At 40.7% G+C, this 18,114-nt stretch overlaps 1 protein-coding gene across 1 annotated transcript in view; it reads left to right on the forward strand.

Moving 5' to 3' along the window:
• Window positions 1-18,114, forward strand: part of ANAPC1 (anaphase promoting complex subunit 1) — an 84,899-nt gene that overhangs the window by 6,981 nt on the left and 59,804 nt on the right. Inside the window, exons 4-16 of the mRNA XM_018573184.1 lie at window positions 11-62; window positions 2,691-2,791; window positions 4,407-4,489; window positions 5,875-5,948; window positions 7,590-7,735; window positions 8,899-9,125; window positions 10,170-10,376; window positions 11,592-11,687; window positions 12,735-12,825; window positions 12,910-12,975; window positions 13,436-13,576; window positions 15,021-15,161; window positions 15,541-15,601. Coding sequence (XP_018428686.1) covers window positions 11-62; window positions 2,691-2,791; window positions 4,407-4,489; window positions 5,875-5,948; window positions 7,590-7,735; window positions 8,899-9,125; window positions 10,170-10,376; window positions 11,592-11,687; window positions 12,735-12,825; window positions 12,910-12,975; window positions 13,436-13,576; window positions 15,021-15,161; window positions 15,541-15,601 — 1,486 coding nt within the window. The remainder of the gene's footprint in view (window positions 1-10; window positions 63-2,690; window positions 2,792-4,406; window positions 4,490-5,874; window positions 5,949-7,589; window positions 7,736-8,898; window positions 9,126-10,169; window positions 10,377-11,591; window positions 11,688-12,734; window positions 12,826-12,909; window positions 12,976-13,435; window positions 13,577-15,020; window positions 15,162-15,540; window positions 15,602-18,114) is intronic.

Here is an 18,114-nt window from a genome sequence, read left to right on the forward strand (position 1 = left end):
CTGTCTCCAGGCCCTCTGGTGTGACTTTACCATACTTCGCAATAAATCTGAAGATACAGAAGGTAAGCTAATGTTGTGTTTTTTTTTTTTTAATTCAAAGAACAACTAATATTACTAAAAGTAAGCATGTGTCTAACGTTTTTTATGCTTTTCTGTTAAAATATATAATTTGGCTGGGAATATATATAGATCTATATATATAGTGTTTAGCTGAAGCCATTTGTTATCAATCAACTGTGTTTACTCTTTTCCAATCATAATGACAACAAAAACTACCCAAATGACCTTGATCAAAAGTTTACATACCCCAGTTCTTAATACGGTGTTTTGCCCCCTTTAACATCAATGACAGCTTGAAGTATTTTGTGGTATGTGTGGATGAGGAAGTTTATCTTCTCAGATGGTAAAGCTGCCAATTCTTCCTGGCAAAAAGCCTCCAGGTCCTGTAAATTCCTGGGCTGTCTTGCATTAACTGCACGTTTGAGATCTCCCCAGAGTGGCTCAATGATATTGAGGTCAGGAGACTGAGATGGCCACTCCAGAACCTTCACTTTATTCTGCTGTAGCCAATGACAGGTCGACTTGGCCTTGTGTTTAGGATCATTGTCATGTTGGAATGTCCAAGTAGGTCCCATGCGCAGCTTCCGGGCTGATGCATGCAAATTGTCCTCCAGTATCTTTTGATAACATACTGCATTCATCGTGCCTTCATCAATTCTGACCAACTTTCCTGTGCCTTTTGTAGCTCACACATCCCCAAAACAGCAGCAATCCACCTCCGTGTTTCACAGTAGGAATGGTGTACTTTTCATCATAGGCCTTGTTGACTCCTCCAAATGTAGCGTTTATGGTTGTCAGGAAACATTTATTGTTACCCAGTTTTTTGGTAAAATATAAAAGACGGGGTCACGTCGGGTAAATAGACACCAAACATGTTCAGCTTTAAAATTGCGCGTGCCCGCGAAATCGCAGAAAACGACCATACCCAAAATTGGCCATAGGCGACGCTTCAAAAGCTTTTACCGCTCATCAGTTAAGGGTTATCAGTGATTGATGGCCCTACAATTATTGCTCTCACTGCGACGCTCGTGCCGATATGTAACATGTGCGGTATAATGGGCGCAATCGTCGTTTTTGCACGTATGCGCCCCCGACGCATGTATGTATGGATGGGGAATTAAAAAAATGTTTTTGTTTTTTTATTCTTTGTGTAACAAATGTGTACCTTTAAATTTTCTTGGGGACTTTAATTTTTTTTTCCTATTTTTTTTCCTCTAAACTTTATTGCTATCACATACGGGGGCTAATAAAACCCCCCTATGTGATGGAAAAATATGTGACAGGTCCTCTCTATGGAGACATCGGGGGTCTCCAAGACCCCTAATGTCACCTAGGACCCCCCAAAAGAAGCTGATGAAGCACAGATCTACTCCATCAGCTTCTTTCCAGGCACCATGCTGATCCCGGGCTCGCACCGGGCACATCGGAGCCCGGGACCAGTATGACAACGGAAGGGGACGACGACCGCGGAGGGTGAACACACCGATCGTTACCCCATACAAGCGATCCGCCGGCTCTACACCCGGCGGATCGCTTGTATATTAACAGGCATTGCTGCACGTTTTTAATATGGGGCATTTCCCGAGCGTGCACGGGGGCATGTCTGAGAGAGAGGTAGTTAAAGCAGAAGAGAATGGTGAATCTGCTGATACAATACTTCCTTCCTTTTTTTAAGTCTTGATATAGTAAGAGATTAAGGCAGCGTACTGTATAGAGATGTGCTATAATGATATAGAATATCTCCTTACTAAACACACTGTGACAGTTTCACTGCTTGTAATCTCCTCTGCAATGCTCTGAATTATCAAAACTACTGACAACAAATCTACAACGAACAATCATATTTACAACAAATCTACAACAAACATGAAGTTTACAACAATCTACACAGAAAAAACACAATTGTATTTCAAATGTAGGAGCCGTATCCTCTGTGACCAGATTCAGCATGTAAGCTGAAAGAGGAAAGTATGTGGCTGGTGACATCTCACATGCTGAATCTCCTCACAAGCAGCTCACCCCACATAAATTTGTGCGACATTGAGCTACACCATTGAAGTCTATTGGGGCCAAATTGCAGGAAATCCGCCGAAAAATAGGTCATGTTCAAGCGATATGCTTGAGCTACAAGCTATAGGCGGCATTGAGCTGTGAGATGTGAACAGCTCCATTTGAAATGCATTGGACAAGCTACATTGAGCTAATGTTTGTGTGATTTTTTTGAGCTGAAATCGCGCTACAAATCAATCAGTGTGAATGGGGTCTGAGTGTGGGAGAGCTGAAGAAATCCCAGCTCCTTGCAGGGTCTAGAGGGAATGATTTGAGGGCGGAGACTGAGAAGACACGTCCTCAGCATGTTGTCCTTCACATGAACCAGCACAGAGGGTTGCTACTCTTCAGTACTCATAGGGACCATGAAAAGTAGCCACCCTCCGGCAGGAAATTATGGAGGGAGGAAAATAAGACGGATTTTGGAGCATTTAGAGCTAAACAATGGCACAATAAGGTACACAGTTATTGATTATTTATATAATAGAAGTTATTTTTATTTTCTGAGTTTAGCGTTGCTTTAAAATAAAAAAAACACCTTATGTTTAATTATACCTGGCTTTATCATGTGTTATTATCAGGCCAAGATAAATTGGAGAAATGCATCTGTATTCTGCAGAGCTCCTGTATCAATGTCCATAACACAGAAGGGAAGGATTACATAACACCTTTGCCTTTTCAGGTAAGGAGGACTACAGTTCTTGTGGACTGATCAGAGCAGTAATATCAGTAGTTAACATTTTAGAGAATCTTTACCATTTTTGTACCATAAGGGCACCTGTCAGAATAGAAATATGGGAGCATCTGTTGCCAATTTGTTGTTTTTTTTGAAGGTGCAGGTTGGATATATCGCATGTTTGTTCTGGATCAGTGACTCGCCAACTAGTGTTGAGAAAGGATTAGATTTACAGCCCCAGAGAGTTTGCCTTAAAAACAAGTTGGTAAGGGCTTCTCCCCATAGTTTTATGCCAACACGTTTCTTTTGAGGCCAAGCAGCTGTCTCATCATCAAGCAACCTCTCTGCCAATGTTGTGCTTCTGGGATCTGATGTGGCTGACCTTTGCACCGACTCCAACCTTGAACTTTACAAGCAGTTCCTTTTCAGGCGTAGGCTGTTTTGTAGCGCGTTCAGACGGGCTGAAATACGGCAAGGTGTGAACCATACCCATAGAAAACAATGGGATTTTCATGTTTGAGCGTTTTGTAGAGCGTTCGTAGGTGCAGGTGTGAACCAGGCCTTAGGCTTCCTTTTACCTCATTTAGCTGGCAGTTTAGAGCAATGGGCTACACTAAGCTTCATATAATTTTCATTATCACAGTACCAGATACTTCTGATTTATGTATTTTTGTCTGTTTTTTTATACATAACTTTTAATATAGTAATCATTCATAATTAAAGTTATGTGTACAAAAAAAAAAAAAAAGGTTTAGGCTTTATAAATATGTTGCCATAGCTAGCCACTTTTTTAAAGTTGTATTAAACTCAAACTTTTTTTTTCCCCATAATGAAATCAGATCTCTAAGCTCCACTTTACTAAACTTCCTGTCCAGTACAAGATCACAAGGGACAGCACAAACGTCTCCAACAGTCGACCATCTACTTGCTTGGGGGGGGGGGGGGGGGGCCCAAGATAAGAAGAAAACTAGCACACACAAGGGTGGCTCCATAGAACCCAACAACAGGATGAGATATCAGGGCCAGTGCGAATTCTGCCCCAAGCTAAAAATTTTAAATGTCAAGGAGCAGCAATCATTGTAAATCATTTAATCAGCATTTGAACCCTTTGACTTTAATATCACTTTTATTGTCTTTATTATATACAGTTTAAATTCCGTGGGTCTTGGAGCATACAATTAGGAAAAATAACAGAGTGTGATTAAACTAGGATAATGGATCATATAGCTGAAAGGATTCATAAAAGCATACAGTACAAATCCTACTATTACTTTGTGTTGCTTTTCTCTGGACACAGCAGGGGGAATTTATCAAAACTGGAGCAGCTGTGCATGGCAACCAATCAGCTTCTCTCTTCAGTTTGTTCAGATTGGAAAATGAAAGAGAGAAGCCGATTGGCTGCCATGCACAGCTGCTTCAGATTTTGTCTGCTCCAGTTTTGATAAATTCCCTTTAGCATGTCTTATGCATGTGTGTTGAAGGCATTTGGGCACCATTGCATTTAAATGCAAAAACCATCCCTTGACAGCAAAGCCCTAACACATGCAGAACCATCCATAAAGTTGTTTCACCTCATTTTTTCTCTGTGTTATTTCTCATCGTTTCAATCTGTGTTGCTTAGGTTGCAACAGTCTGGCCAACAAAATATGGCCTATTATTTGAACGTAACAGCCAATCACATGAGGTGCCACACAGTCCTCCTAGGTAAGTGATGTTTTATGATCAATGGAAAAGTCAAGTTTAACTTTTTCCAAATATATTGATGCTATCCAATGCGGTGATAGAGTTTTAATTAAATGGCAGCTGTTCCTTTGAATGAGTTTTAGCCTACAAAATTTAGAAAGCTCATGTATACATGGGCTCATTTTTTTGTCTGCAGGAAACTGGATACTAAGAAATAGGGCTTTCTCCAGTTGGATATATCATATAACTTAAAGGAGAACTATGAGGTGACTTGATTTCCACTCGTCCTCATAGTTAGGTCTTGTATCTACCCCCTCCTGAAGAAATTTTTTCTGATGGGAAGAAAGTGATATATACCCAAACAGGCCCAAAAGACATACTTCAGTTGAGAGGATTCCTGGCAGATCAAAGCAGACAGTGATGAGTGCCAAAACCTGACGCCAGAATTTTAAAATTGGGTCCCATAACCAAATAGTGTGCAAGAAATCGGCAACAACCTGCCACCTCTTCAACACAGGATTGTGGAGTACATAATCTGAGAGCATATAGCTTTGCGGGGGTATAATACATTTGATGAAATAGTTTGAGATGAACAACTTTAGCTGAGGGTTGACAGATAAGCTGTCTCAAATTCTTGCCAATCATCCTCCGATATGGTTGATATTATAGAAGACCAGCTTTGTGTGGCAGCTGTGAACCTAGTTTGCATTTAGTTTGCCATTATCATGAAAAAAAAGGAGATTCATTTACCTGCACCAGATTTCAGCAAACATTTTCTACATTTGTAGGAGAAAGATCCACATTGGAAAGCCCCACTTGCTTTTTAGTAGTGTGTTGAAGTTGTACGTGATAAAAGGATTCTATGGTATTGGGAACATCATTTCCAAAAAGTTGGGACATAGTTTTAGCTTTTGAGCAGTTTAGTCAGTTTATGAAAAGATGATGATTACCTCAGCTTTATTTATAGGCCTGTTTATTTCCTAATAAAGAACAACAGTAATTGTAAGCGTTTAAAAGAAAATATTGTATAATATAAAGAGAGAGCAGCAATTTCTATTTTCGGTCAGTAGTTCTGGAAAATTCCTGTGTACATTCAGCTTTTCAATCTCAGGAACCCACCACTTTGCTCTGCTCCCTTTTACTGCAAATATGTGTTTTAAAACAAAAGTGAAACAAATGACGCATCCTCCATTGCCATCCCTGCTCTCATCCTTTCCATTTCCTACTCCTCACTCTCTATGCTCCCTTATGGTACCTGCTATTAGGCATGACTTTTAGATTGAAGTGTTTAGAGTGGCTCACCAGTTAATTTGCTCAAGCTGTGATCCAGTAATGACTAAAGGTTTAGTGTGCACAATGGTTACTATTATTGGAGTTCCTCTGTAATGAATTGTTTCCTTCCTTAGGGAACCTTTGCCAACTATGTTCAGCATGCTGCATCCATTAGATGAAATCACACCTCTAGTGTACAGATCAGGAGGTGAGTTCACAAATTAAGAAGAAATGCATAATAACACAACCTTTGTCACTCATATATCACAAAAATAAATAACTCTTTTTATTGCCCATTAGTAGAAGTATACACTACCGTATATATGTCATTGTGCCATGTTGGCTATTTAATTTCTTTTACTGATGCTAGGTTAGCGATTCCAAGATTTCAAGTCATCAGGTTAGTATGACAACCAAACAACCAGCATTTGAAGAATAAGAAAACCGCAATTGCAGCCTTCGTTGTTTCACTCGGGAAAGTTTTATTTTGACAATAACCAACATTTAAGTGACACTAAACTCAGGAGTTAAATCTTAAAAATACATTCAAGTACCTTAACTGTTAATAAGAATATAGCTTATTTGTACATTACTTAGCTGTAGATCCTCAAATCATCTCTGAATTCATGCTGACACTGTCATCCCCTCTGGAGGGTGGCTACTTTTGTTCCCCATGGTCCTGTGTGTGTTGTAAAGAAGTCACCGCTCCAAGCTCAGGCCTGTGATGGGTCACAATCTCATGTTTAGTTTACTAATTTGTATTGAGATTGTAGTCCATCACAGGAGTGAGCTTGGAGCGGTGGCTACTTTACAACACACACAGGGACCATGGGGAACAAAAGTAGCCACCCTCCAGAAGGAAGCACAGTGTCAGCACTAATTCCCACATGATTTGAGGATCTACAGCTGAGTGATACACAAATAAGATACATTTTTGCTAGTAGTTAAGGTACTTGAATGTAATTGTAAGATTCAACTCCTGAGTATAGTGTCACTTTAAAAGCAAAAAGGAGGTATTGTTCATTGTAACCTTCACATTTGTTGCTGTGGGCACCTCCTCTGCTGTCTCCTTTGACCATTGTTTCAATCCTGTTGGAGGCAAGATTTGGGTTATAATCCCTTATTATTGCAGTTTGTATATTAAAGTAATTTGTGATGCGACTTTTACATTTTGTAAATGCTTGCTCTTCCATGTTTTTATTATTGTATAAATATTGATTTGTAAATGTAACCACTAGAAGGATCAAACAATCAGTTTCCAGTGACTGCCTCTTTCATTAATAAGGACGTGAGGGGGCTTGGTGCGAACCCAGTTTGCTTGAGTTTGCCAAAGCCCACACAAAACTGTAACTGACAATGCCCCCCTCCAAATCAGTTGTGGAAGGGACATTCTATGCCCCCTTGTGACATGTAGCTGAGGGGCAAGGAAAATCCCAGCCGCAACTGGGAGGGGTGTGTGTCAGTGACAGTGTTGTGCTGGCTTTGGTCAACTCTGGTGATCTAGATTCACAGGAAGCCCCCCTGCACATCATCACTCAATAACAAGTACAGTATTAGGATTACAAAACTGGCAGACAGAGTACATTGTTCTCAATTATTTTCTGACCTATAGGCTTGCATTGCAAAGAGAACGGTTGTGCAGCACAGTAACACAGGAAGTAGTGCCTGCATATGCATTGAGCAATTATCACTTCTCCTATATTCATACATAATTGTAAACGTCACAGAGAAATTTTTTTTTCATTTTTTGTATTAATGTAATAACAAATATTGATATCACGGTGATCATGTATTTAAAAAAATATTGCAAATACTACACATTCCCTTTGACTTTTTACCTTTATTACAGGTATATTTGCCAGCTCTCGGGTGCAGTACGTTTCTGATAATGCTCTAAGGATTGTTTTCACTTATTCTGACCCATCCATTGTGATGACCTATGATACAGTTCAGGGTGCACATACAGTATGGGCTCTGCGCAAAGTCAAATCAGAAGTAAGGAAAGAAAAATTGTGTGTATATGTAAAATATATGATCAGTTTTAATAATTATCTGTCAGAGTTTCGAACTCTTTCTGCCTTTTTTCTTACTACTTTGTTAAAAAAAGTATGTAGCGCAATCATCGGTTTTCTATGTAGGCACACCCGACTTGTGTTTTTGTTAGTATACGCACGTTTGCAGGATTGGGGGACTTTCTTTTTTTTGGGGGAGGGGGATTTTTTTTTAATTTCATGTTATTTTTTACATAATTTTTTTTTTTTGCCTCATTGCTATCACATGGGGGGCTCACACGCCCCCTATGTGATGGCACAATTAAGGTGACAGGTTCTCTTTAAGGTGACCTTAGGGGTCCTTTACCCCTAGAGTCACCTTTCCACTTCACTGGATTCAGCTGCCAGAGCAGCTGAATGTCAACACAGCAGGCAGTGGCTTGAAGCAATAGCCAACCTGTTATTGGTTATTTTAAATTGCAATAGCCAATAGAAGGCTGGCTATTGCACCTGCCCACTGTCTGCTGTCAATCAGCAGAGGAGACAACTGAAATACCCTAACTATTAACTATTAAAGTGACACTATACTCAGGAGTTAAATCTTACAATTACATTCAAGTACCTTAACTACTAGCAAAAATGTATCTTATTTGTGTATCACTTGGCTGTAGATTCTCAAATCATCTCTGACTTGGTGCTGACACTGTGCTTCCTTCTGGAGGGTGGCTACTTTTGTTCCCCATGGTCCCTTGTGTGTGTTGTAAAGTAGCCACAGCTCCAAGCTCACTCCCATTATAGACTATAATTTCAGTACGAATTAGTAAACTCAACATGAGATTGTAGTCCATTATGGGAGTGAGGTTGGAGCGGCGGCTACTTTACAACACACACATGTAACATGGGGAACAGACGTAGCCACCCTCCAGAAGGAAGGACAGTGTCCGTATGAATTCAGAGATGATTTGAGGATCTACAGCCGAGTGATACACAAATAAGTATTGTTAAGGTACTTGAATGCATAGTTAACTCCTAAGTTTAGTGTCACTGTAAGTGAGATGTTCTATGTTTTTCATAATAGAACATTTCATAGCTTTATGATAGCATATATGTTTGAAGTTTTGTGCAGGTTACAGTGGCAGATGGTTATTGTGTGTTGTTCATATACAGGAACAGACTGCAGTCTTGAAGTATCCGGATCAGCTGGGCACCCCACAACATGGACTAATGAACAGCTCTCTGACAGCTCACTTGCACAGTGTTTCTAAAGGAGATTCACCAACAGCTTCACCTTTCCAGAACTATTCATCGCTTCACAGCCAAAGCCGATCAATATCTTCTCCCAGCATCCATTCTCGTTCCCATTCTCCTTCTATTTCCAACATGGCTGCTCTGAGGTAAAGAAACATTATAAAACATTGTTTTTCTTTGTTTTTGCAGGGCTAGAGGATGATGAATACATTAAAATTATGTTTGCACTAAGGTTTTTGAGTGCTTGTCTGTCACATTGGCTACATGGTTATCATGACATACATTCTTCACCTATAAAGTAGATCAGAATGTACTTATTACAATATTTTACCTGTTTGCAGCCAGTTCTTCCGTTTTCTCCCCAGCCTTGTTAAAAAAGAAAATGTACAATAACCAGTGTTCTGTTAGATACAGTCCTCATAGGAAAGTTCTTCTTTTTCTCCAGCTTTGTCAGGTCTGACATTTATGGTGTATGTCAGACCTGACAAGTCCAAACTGTTTTAAAAACTCATGTTAAAAACAGAGGTTTTTGTTGTATGCATTTGCAAACATGCATAAAACCACACTGCTGTGCCAAGGCACCTCTTTACAGTGTGGTCCCTAACTCTAACAGTCTAGCAGAGTTCTAATCTCAGGACATATGTAGCTTAAAGTGACAATAAACTCAGGAGTTAAATCTTCAAAATGCATTCAAGTACCCTGACTATTAACATAAATGTAGCCCATTTGTGCTGCAGAGTCTTAAATCATCTCTGAATTGGGGCTGACACTGTCCTTCCTTCTGGAGGGTGGCTACTTTTGTTGCCCATGGTCCCTGTGTGTGTTGTAAAGTAGTCATCGCTCCAAGCTCACTCCCGTGATGGACTACAATCTCATGTTGAGTTTACTCATTTCTACTGAAATTATAGTCTATCACGGGAGTGAGCTTGGAGCGATGACTACTTTACAACACACACAGGGACCATGGGCAACAAAAGTAGCCACCCTCCAGAAGGAAGGACAGTGTCAGCAGCAATTCAGAGATGATTTGAGACTCTACAGCCGAGTGATACACAAATTAAATACATTTTTAATAGTTAAAGTACTTGAATGCATTTTTTGAACTCCTGAGTTTAGTGGTCACAGTTTTTACTTTTTCCTTGTAGAGCTTTAAGATTTCTTCTTAACCTCATCATTTTTATTTTTTACAGCCGCTCCCATTCTCCAGCTTTAGGTGTGCAGTCCTTTTCTGGTGTACACAGGTTTAATTTCTCCAGTTACACCCCTTCTCCGAAGAGGTTAGGAGCCTCCCATTCCCCTAACAGTACATCCAGTGATTACTTTACTACAGAAACAGAACCCATTGTTCCAGAGCTCTGCCTTGACCACCTGTGGACAGAGACTATTTCAAATACAAGGTAAATGTGTGCAGGCAATCTTGTTGCATAGTTGGTTATTGTGTGTGTATATATTTTTATATTAATAAACAATAAGCAGATGACCAGTTAAACATGTAAACATTCCGTAAAACAGGCTATGAGCTGCCGGCTGCTGTCATAATACAATGCAAACAGCAGGATACTGTCGATCGAACACTAGTGTTGATGGAGGAATCTGCTCTATTTGTTTGGTTCAGCCCACGGGGTAAACTAAAGAAATAGCAGTGTATCGCCAGCCTAAGATGATTTTATTTAGAATTACTTCAGACTCCTCTCTCCAGTGATCAGACTACAACATTGTAACTTTTTAGTAAGGTGAAAGAGGACACTAAGGGGTGAAATGTGTCAAACATTTGTGAACAACAACTGCATAGGTACCAGATTTACATGATTGGCCCATCTGTGAGTCACTGTCTCAGTCCAGGGAGTAGATGCCTAAATAAAGATGGCTCTGTCCTTCTGGAGAGAAATGCAGATGGAGTCATTGTTAGGTCAATACTGAAATCTGTGTGAGAGGTAATAAATACCTCTATGTATTACGCTTGCACATTACTTAAATTGTACCCACTCGATATATAAAATATATATCTGACATTAGGTCATCTTTAAAGATAGTTGAGGTGGAGGTTAAAGTCAACCTCATCTATCTCTTTTGATGGAGAATTTTCTGTAGATGCAGTTGCAATCCCTGAAGCCAAGTTTTGGATAGCGTAAGCGAAGGTTATGGCGCTTGTAAGATTTTTTTTTTTTTTGCAATCTGTGTCTAATTGGAGTGATTTCCCTTCACTACCTGTCCAATAACCACAACAGGACATGAGAGGAAATCACTCCAAAGTGGTCAGCAGGGTCCCCAGGGCTAGTGTCCTGTTTGGAATGTTCTATTCCTGTTCTGATGACAACCAAAAATGTGGGATTTTCTCTCACTTTCAGTGATAATGGTCACCAGGACAAATAGAGAGGGTAAATCTCCCTAACGGGGACACAGACGGCAATAAAAACCTGACAGGTGTTCTAATCCCTCTCCAATCTAACCAATCTAAGTTTTTTTTCTTCTTTTTCATTTATACTTTATAGTGAAAAGTCTGCTCTCTTCCTTCTTTGCCGTGTGCTCTGTCTTGGGCAAATTGTGTCTGAAACCTATTAATGAATGACACCAAACGAGTCTTTAATATTCTCCACTTTTCCCATTCACAGGGAAAAGAACTCGCAAGCCACTAAAGTATTTATCACTACTGACCTGTGTGGACAGAAGTTTCTGTGTTTCCTTTTAGAATCCCAGCATCAGCTTCGGTAAGCATTCTTTATACAATCCAGAGAGCTTCTTTGTTAAAGCTGAACTTTAGGTTTACATAATAGAAACATTAATGCCGTTAAATATGTTTTTACATTGTTGTAGGTATTCATAAATGCAGCTAGGGAAAGTATGATACCAGCCTTCTGTAATCTCCTGCACAACAGCACTTAGACCAGGAGAGGGAAGGACAGCATTAGGGCCAGTCTAGCTCTGCTGTAGTCCTGACTGGGAACATGTTAACAGTAGGAGAAAAGAGAGTAAGACGATGTATGACACATCAGTTTGCTGCTGCTCCTTTACTGCCTTTACGGTGTGTTCTGGACCAACCTAAAACTGTAGTGGAGATCCAGGATATGGCAGGGTATCTGAATTACAAATCCTATGGAATATATGTCTTTTTACAGTGGATTAAGTTGCTTGCCTAGAGTTCAGCTTTAAATAAAAAAAAAATACTCTTCATGCTTGAAAATGTTAAGTAAGAGACCTTTTACATCTACAGTATGTGCTTTGAGGGCCCATTCACACCAATTGCGGTGCGTTCCAGAGCGGTTGCTGCTAGGAACACAGCAATCGCTCACTAAACTTCCCACTTTGTTCTGGTGCGGGAGGGGGAATTGAAGTCAATGGCACCACAGCTACACCCCCCCTGCCCGCAGTGTGATCGGACTTGTGATGAAACATTGCCTGCGGAACGTTAAACAAAGCTGCATGCTCTATTTTTTACGTTTGAAGTTGACCGGAATAAAAGCTATGTTTTGCCACGCGTCTGATCGCACTGCGGGCGGGGGGTTGTGGCGTGGCTGTGGTGCCATTGACTTCCATGCACCACCACGCCCCCACCCCAGAATAAAGCAAATAAGTATTTTCTGTGCTGCTTCAGCACCATCTTGTGGCCATAATGTGATATTACAGTCAGGACATCTATATATTATCCTCTGTGAACAATTCACGTGGATTGCTTATTTTACGTATTAGTTTTTTGCTGATTTTAGAAAAATATATAAATAACTGAATAGCTCAGATACCATTTTTTTTTTCTTCAGTATGGTAAAGTTTGAAGAAAGCAATGATAAATCACAGCTGATCTTTGGCTCTGTCACTAATATCTTTGCAAAGGATGCTGCCCCAGTGAAGGTAATTTCAGCTACTTTTCTGATACTAAATAACGACGTTTTGGGTTACTTGTCCTTTAATCCTGCTATGTTTTGTATCTTTCAGAGCATTGATACCATGGTGATACTTGAGAACAATGGGAACTTGGTTTTATACACCGGGGCAGTTAGGGTAAGTCTTTCTAACCCACAAACCATAAATGTTATATGAATACTTGTCAGTCATTGGGCCTTTTTCTTTGTTTCATGTTTAGAAATGTAATTTAGAAAAATTATTTATTACTGGCATTTATGTAGTTCAGACAATTTATACAGCGCTTTACTTATTGTATGTTGACATCAATCCCTCAAGTAGCTTACAAGGCAAGATCCTGTCATACATGCATACATACACTCACATACATATGGGGGCCCATTTAGACAGTAGGCAATTAACCTTCCAGCATGTCTTTGGAGTGTGAGAGGTAACCGGAGGAAACCCACACAAGCACAGGGAGAACATACAAACGCTATGCGGATAGTGTCCTGGCCGGGATTTGGACCAAATAGTGCTGGAAGGCAGAAATGCTAACCACTGAGCCACTGTGCTTTTCATATAGATGTATATTGACATTCATCATTTCATACTGCAGGTTGGAAAGATTTTCATCCAAGGACTGGGTGCCCCATCTCTTGCCATGTCTAATCCAATGCCTCGCCCAAGCACCCCGCTGGAGAGTGTTAGCACGCCTACTAAGCCACTGAACAAGCATTTGGCACCTATGGACGAAATGGTATTATGCTTCTATTTTAAGATACATGCACTGTGTATTCCATAACCTGTACCAAGCTGGTTTCTTCTAGGTGGGACTTTTTACCATCTCAGAGGGGAATTCTAGCTAAAACTGTTTAACTTTGGATAGTATGTAGAAGGTGTACAATCACGGTCAGATTTTTATTGCTGCCTGTGTTCTTGTTGGTGAGATTTTCCCTCACAATTCTGTCTTTCTTCCCTCTGGACAGACAGTGAAAGACATATTCTTTAACTACTTGCTGACCAGGTGTTAAGACCCCCTTCCTGGCCAGGCCATTTTTCAGTATTCAGCGCTGCGGTACTTTGACATTTATTCCGTCATGCAACGCTGTACTGAAATGAATTTTATACAATTTTTTGGGGACAGATAGAGCTTTCTTTTGGTGGTATTTATTCACCACTGGGGTTTTTATTTTTTACTTTATTTAGGAAAGATTACTGAACGTTTTGAAGAAAAAAAGTTTTTTTTACATTGTTAGGAAACAATTATTATTACCCAATTTTTTTGTAAAATATAAAAGACGGGGTCACGTCGGCTAAATAGACACCAAACATTTCAAGCTTAAAAGTTGCGCGCACCCGCATAGCCAAAATTTATCATAGGCAACGCTTTAAAAAAGCTTTTACAGCTCATCAGTTTCGTGTTATCAGTGATTGATGGCCCTAGAATTATTGCTCTCACTGCGACGTTCATGGCGATATGTAACATGTACAAGCTTGAGAAGCTTGTCTTGCTTAGTTCATGAGTGCACATTCAGCAACTATTAAAAATGTGCCCTTAAACAGTGAACAGTAGAGGCAGTGGCGTAACAACCAGGGGTGCGGGGGGGTCACTTGCCCCGGGCGCAGGACTGAGGGGGGGCGCCGTCATCACCCCCGCTAAACGAAGCCATGGCTCCCTCTCCCTGACACGATCACCTGGCTGTCATCGGGCGGCCGCTCGCTCTTCCGAGGCCACTGCGGGCGGCCCTCTACATTGCCTGATTGGAGGGCGCGTCTGCCTGATCCAGCCAGCCAGCCCGGATCGCATAGCGGCGATCCGGGCTGGCTGGATCAGGCAGACGCATGGGGGGGGGCGAAAAAAATGTTCTGCCCCGGGCGCCCATAACTCTGGTTACGCCACTGAGTAGAGGAACAGTGTTTGATTTTCATTGATTGATTGCAGGATGGCAGATGTAGTAGTATGACGACACCTGCTATCCTTGCATACAAATATCATAGTTTTATCCTGCGTTATTTGGCGATTTTAGAAAGACACCAAAAATCTAGATATAAATATTGGCCTTCAAATATGTGTGTGTGGACTGGTTGCTGTCATATTTACATGTAGACTGGTTGCTGTCATATTTGCACTCCACGCTATAAAAGCCATATGTATCCTTTATCATTCTTACCGAACTTTATTTTCATTTTTTTTTTCTCAGGCGGGTTTGCTTTCCCCAGTTCCTGAGCTGCGGGACTCCTCCAGGCTCCATGAGTCTAATTATTTGGATGACTGCACTTTTCATCATTTTGGAATGTATATTCATTCTGTTAGAGATTCTGTACATAACAGACTGACACTGGTGAGTTGTTCAAGTTACTTAATATTTGAGGCTTCCATTATTGCTGTGGATTTCCAGAGACAGTCTGTGCATTAGTTTTCAGTATAGTCAAAGAAAACTGCAAGGGGTCTATTTATAAACAAGTCGAAAGACTCTTCACTACGCAAATATCTGTGAACATTCGGTTTGTGCTAATAATGACAAAAACAAACATTCCTATTACGTTTTCTTTTCAGATTGAGTGTATTGTGACGCAGTACTGCATTATGGCCATTAGACGGCGCTCCATAGCATAGGAAATACTTATTCCCTAAGTGCCATCTAATTTTAAATATAAGTAAATATCAATACACTGTTGCTTAATTTTTTTACATTCATTTTTAATATTTTTTTGTTTTAGGAACTGACAAATGGATCTATGGTTCGGATTTCCATTCCAGACATTGCTACCTCTGCATTAGGTAAGTTAAAAAGTAAAAAAGCAGATTGTATAACTTCAAGTACTCTTAAAACTCTAAAGCCAAGACTTTTTTTTTTTATAAAGTAGGAAAAACCTAATCCCTTTTTTCTTTCTTCCATTGAGGGACACTGCTCTGAAGAATTCTGCAATGTTGGGTTCTGCTGCTGCCTTTAGAAGAAATGGACACTAGGCAAAACAATTATTCAGTTGACTTTTGTTGAAAAAGCTGGGTGGAAAATAGTCACCCAGTCACCTGCAGTCACTGTTTGGGTATTCTGACAGCGGAGGGTGCCGGTTGTCAGGATAACAATAGCTTGGCAGGGAATATTCATCCATCCACACTGTTTTGCAGCTGTGTGTTCGATTTCTTTTTTTCAGTTCGGGGTGAAGGCTTCCTCGTTTTTGCTCCGGTGGCAACTTAACATTTTGTATTTGCCTTACTTTTCAGATCTGGTCACAATTGTTACTGGGACAGAACAGTAAGGGGTAAACTCCCCAGCAGGGGCATAGATGGTAAATGAAACGTGACAGGGTTGCTAGTCCTTCCTTGCTCTACCCCAAAAAAAGCTTTGGATGCCCTTTTGGGTTACACTCAGATTAGAAACTTAAGCCTTAAAAGAGAACTATGGGGTAAGTGTTTTTCCCCATAGTTCTCTTAGGGGTCACGGGAGGACATATACTAGCGTCCTCCTGTGACCCAAAGCTCAATAAAAAAGCTCAATATCGCGAGCTACAGCTGGCTCTGCTTATCTAGATGCAGAGCCAGCTGTACCCGTCCCCTCCCCGTTCGTTCCGCCAGTCAGCGCTGGAGGATCGGACAGGGGGGGGGGGGGGGGTAATCCCTGCAGGGAGCCATGAGTGACAGTCACGGCTCTCTGCAGGGATAGATAGAGGAGTGACGGTATGTGTTCACTCACTTCCCGATCTATGGAGCCGATGTGTGACAGTTTCATTGTTACAGGTCGGCTCGAACTATGAGGATAAGTGATTTTCACTCACCTCATAGTTCTCCTTTAGGATGCATACAAAGAGCACAGCCTCTTAAACAACAGTAAGCCTGATGTAAAAATGATGTCTGTACTTAGTTTGTTGAAAACTGATCATACCCTGTCTTGGCAGTCTGCATGTGTCTGCATGTGATTGGTGACAAAACAAAGTTGACTGGAGGTGCTCTTTAATATACAAGCTTTAACCCCTTCGTGACTGACGACGTACAGTGTACGTCGCCAGCATCGGGGCTGTTTAAACAGACTCCCGGCGACTTTACTGTGCTTTGCCCTTGTGGGTCAAACCAACAGTTTCATTTTAATGACTCCTCCCCAGCAGCACATAATCACCTTTGCTGAGTTCCTACTTCTACTTTGTTCAGGTGATGGGAGCAGGGAAGGGAAGCCCCATGTAAGCTTCTAGTTGGTCTACTCGGAGCTTACACAGGGCTGAGACCTCCCTCCGTATGTAACAACACTGTACCAGTCACTAAGCACCAGTGATGGCACATGCGCCTCCATAAACATGGAACTGCTGGGTATTTTCTTTACTGCCTGTGGCTGAAGGGAGCAGCAGATGAGTGAAGAGACGGGGTATTTTGCTGTGTTGGTGAATCACAAATTTGCTTTAATAACATTCTCGGGTTGTACAAAATTCTAGAGCTTCATCTCTAGAATTAGTGTACACGTGTTTTTGAATGTCTCGGTCATTTGTAGATACCTGATTAAGAGGCTTCCAGAGCTTCTCCTCCATTGCATGGAATGTTTTTTGTTTGTTTGTTTGTTTTTTTAAACTTGCGATCCGTTTGGACTTCTCTATTTCAAACAGATTTTAAACAGGATTAAAGGTCTCCAAAGTTACCCTGTACTGCATTGCTTTGAGTTGCAACATTCAAAAGTGAACTTATGGCAAGGCCATAGACATTCATATCTGGGATCTCACTTTAAAACAAGACCTCACTGACCTCTATAGCTGCGAGCACTGCAGAGAAATTCATCCAAGGTTATCTAAGGTTTAACCAGGGGTTAAATAGCAGCACAATTTAACTTTTTAGTTTGTTTAACCTGCAAAGTTCCTTTTTATCTCTTATAAGTGAACCAGAATATTTATGAAGAACCAAAATAACATTGCTACATTGTAACTCTCTTGACACTGGAGCTGTTCCGCTAGTGCCAATTTACACAGAAGTAGCAAGAGCATCTTAGCCCCATCTTCTTCACCCGGGATGATGTAACTCCTGCACATGTGCACAGAGGTTTATTCATCCCAGAACCTGCATGTGCAGTTCAATGTACACCTAAAAAGTCTTGTGAACAGGAAGTGTATGTAAAACATAACAATAAACTTCTATTATTTGCTCCCTTTTGGTCTGTTAAATATACCTTTGAAAGTATTATGTTATATCTGTTTGAAGTGCAAAAAATTGCAAGAATTCTTGCCAAGGGATAACTTTTTGTTCTCTCTGTCTGTGCACATGTTTTTTTTTATATAAAGATTTGGTTGTGGGGGGGGCGGGGGTTAAACAAG

The sequence above is a fragment of the Nanorana parkeri genome, unplaced genomic scaffold, assembly GCF_000935625.1.
Source record: "Nanorana parkeri isolate BGI_ZX_2015 unplaced genomic scaffold, ASM93562v1 scaffold46, whole genome shotgun sequence".
In the NCBI taxonomy this organism is placed as follows: Eukaryota; Metazoa; Chordata; class Amphibia; order Anura; family Dicroglossidae; genus Nanorana; species Nanorana parkeri.